The 2,637-nt window shown below is 39.7% G+C and overlaps 1 protein-coding gene across 5 annotated transcripts in view; it reads left to right on the top strand.

Annotated features, from left to right (window-relative positions):
• Positions 1-2,637, top strand: part of LOC107093973 (mitogen-activated protein kinase kinase kinase 14-like) — a 17,219-nt gene that overhangs the window by 3,880 nt on the left and 10,702 nt on the right. For 4 of the 5 annotated variants that reach the window (XM_015389354.1, XM_015389357.1, XM_015389356.1 and 1 more), the window contains exon 4: positions 1,467-2,121. In XM_015389354.1, coding sequence (XP_015244840.1) covers positions 1,467-2,121 — 655 coding nt within the window. The remainder of the gene's footprint in view (positions 1-1,466; positions 2,122-2,637) is intronic. The other variant, XM_015389355.1, reaches the window with a different exon arrangement.

Raw genomic sequence — 2,637 nt, 5'->3', positions numbered from 1 at the left:
TGGACGTTAGATGTCGCTGAAAATTACACACTGTAGCTTTAAATGTAAGGAGTAGAAAGTAAAAATAACTACAACATATAAAGTAAGTAAAAATTTGTCTAAAAAATAAGTAATTCACTAAAGTAAAGATACACAAAATTTCTACCTGAAGGTGTAGTGGAGGACTTTCGCAAATTTTTTAAGATGCCCTCTCCACTTAAAAAAAAGAAATTGCACATGCACAACTCTGCACCCGCTCCCGAGAGAGAACGGCTATTAAACCCATGTGAGAGCGTGCACGAGCCCATTTCAACTATTTAAAAGTTGCTGTTTGCATTGCTCGGACACGCTTACTTTCCAAAAGAAGATTTGCAATTTTTCCACTATCTCAGACTCACCTTCGGTAAGTGAAAATGGGGATAAGCATGTAGGATGGCCTTACGTAAACATATCACCTGAATGATTGACAATTAGGAGAACCACTTATTTTAAAGATCTACCCGGAAAATGAACATCCTCCACTATACCTTTAAGTAAGGTAAAGAGGTATTTGTACTTTGTTACTTGACACTTCTGGTCATACCAGCTATGAAAGTAAATTCTGTGCTTTGCTCCACAACATCTATGTTGCCAAAATTATTTGCACATCAGCAAACCTAAAATGTTAGACTCTTTAGAACTCAGTGAAATGCGGCATGGTGCCTTGATAGGTCGTCACCTCAGGTTTAAGGACTAGTTGTGATGTTAGTTCATCTCTGAGCCAACTAGTTTCATAGATAGTGGAGGCAATTCAAAACACAGTAATTAAGAGTTCGGTCATAAAATCACAGAGTGGGGTTGGTGGATTCTGTGGCAAATAATACACGTCTCTGACACTCTATAAAGAAAGAACATGTTGCTGCTCAGATGCATTTGTTTAAAGCATTAGACTCCAGATAATGGAGACAATAATCTGTGGAGTAATGAATAATAACTTTTCTTTGATTTTCTTAATGCTTCTGCAGAGCGAAACCATTTATAGTTCATACAGCCAAGCCTCAAGTTCCTACGTTTCTGATCTAGGACTAAGATGAGCAACTTCTTTTGGCGGTGAAAATGATATTTAGAGGTAGATTGTTGAAATAAAGGGTTTACAAACTGGAAGATGAGATAAGAAATAAAAAGACAGATATAGCATCTAATGTATCCAAAGGTTTCCGTAAAATCAACTTATAAGCACACCTTGACATTTTTCTGAGAGTTGGATGATGTTAAGCGTTTAATATGAAAAACTTGTAGGTTGTGCAAATAGACTGAGGAGAAAAGGGACTGATAGAGAGAATGGGAATGAAAAATACTCAAACTAGTGAAACATTAAGTAAATTGAAAATGTGCCACAGAGTAGAATCTGAATGCAGAGGAGAATGCGCTAGAATTTTTAATTAAGAACAAAAATCGATCCAGGTTTTGAATTTGATTTACTCTTGGAAATTCCTGCTTCTCTCCAGATCTCCCAGTGAGGATGCTGACGTAATATGCGACTCTGATGATAAGGATTTGAATGAAGAATTTCACCAATCCCTCCCCAGGAAACAGCGCAGGAAATCTCGATGGCGGAAGAAGATGGAGGGGGATGAACCTCCAGTTATCCAAGGTTTGTGGGTGCAGGAGATCGACTGGTTGAAGGCGACTTTATCCGCTGAGATCATCCCTCCTCCTCCTCAGTTCACTGACTCCTGCTGCCTGCTGGACTCCTGCATGTCTGAGCATTCGGACGACTCGTCCAGCTCTGATGACAGAGAGGGCTCAGACTGGGAATCTGTTTTCACTCATGAGAATGAGTCAGACTCATCTGCTGCTGATCAATTTGGATTAGATTCACACATTTTTGATACGACCTCTGACCTGGTGAACATCTCTGGTTTCGACTCCGATTGGGACTCGGACTCTTCAGAGTTTGTGCAAAGCTTGCAGGAAATTTCTGACTCATCGCAAACATCTTATACTTTTGAAGACAGTGACTCAGAATTTGATGAGCTTAAAGGCAGAGTGATGCAGATACCGAAACTCTTCATTTCAACTTTCTTTCACAACTCAGTAAAACAGATACTGGATAACTGGACGACCACAAAACCTGCCAACGAGGGACTCATATTCCATCATGTAAGCCATAAATGTACAAAGAGGAAATAAGTATTTGAACACCCAGCTATTTTGCAAGTTCTCCCACTTAGAAATCATAGAGGGGTCTGAAATTGTCCACTATGAGACATATCTTAAAAAAAAAAAAAAAAATCCAGAAATCACAATATATGTTTTTTTAACTGTATGATAAAGCTGCAAATACCTGACAGTCTAAATTAGATGCACCAGTTAGGTCATTAGGTGCATAAAGACACCTGTCCACATGGAAGCAGTAAGACCAAAGACCAAAGAGCGTGGCCTGGCCAGTCACCAAATCTTAAACCCAATAGAGAATCTTTGGAGGGAGCTCAAACTCTGTGTTTCTCAGTGACAACCCAGAAACCTGACTGATCCAGAGAAGATCTGTGTGGAGGAGTGGGCCAAAATCCCTCCTGCAGTGTGTGCAAACCTGGTGAAAAACTACAGGAAAAGTGTCATGATCGGTTTAGAGATAAACCCACATGCAGAACACCACTGAGACTTGGTAAAAGGTTT

The sequence above is a fragment of the Cyprinodon variegatus genome, unplaced genomic scaffold (genome assembly GCF_000732505.1).
Source record: "Cyprinodon variegatus isolate N-32 unplaced genomic scaffold, C_variegatus-1.0 Scaffold456, whole genome shotgun sequence".
Taxonomy (NCBI): Eukaryota; Metazoa; Chordata; class Actinopteri; order Cyprinodontiformes; family Cyprinodontidae; genus Cyprinodon; species Cyprinodon variegatus.
This window is presented reverse-complemented; position numbering and strand designations above follow the sequence as displayed.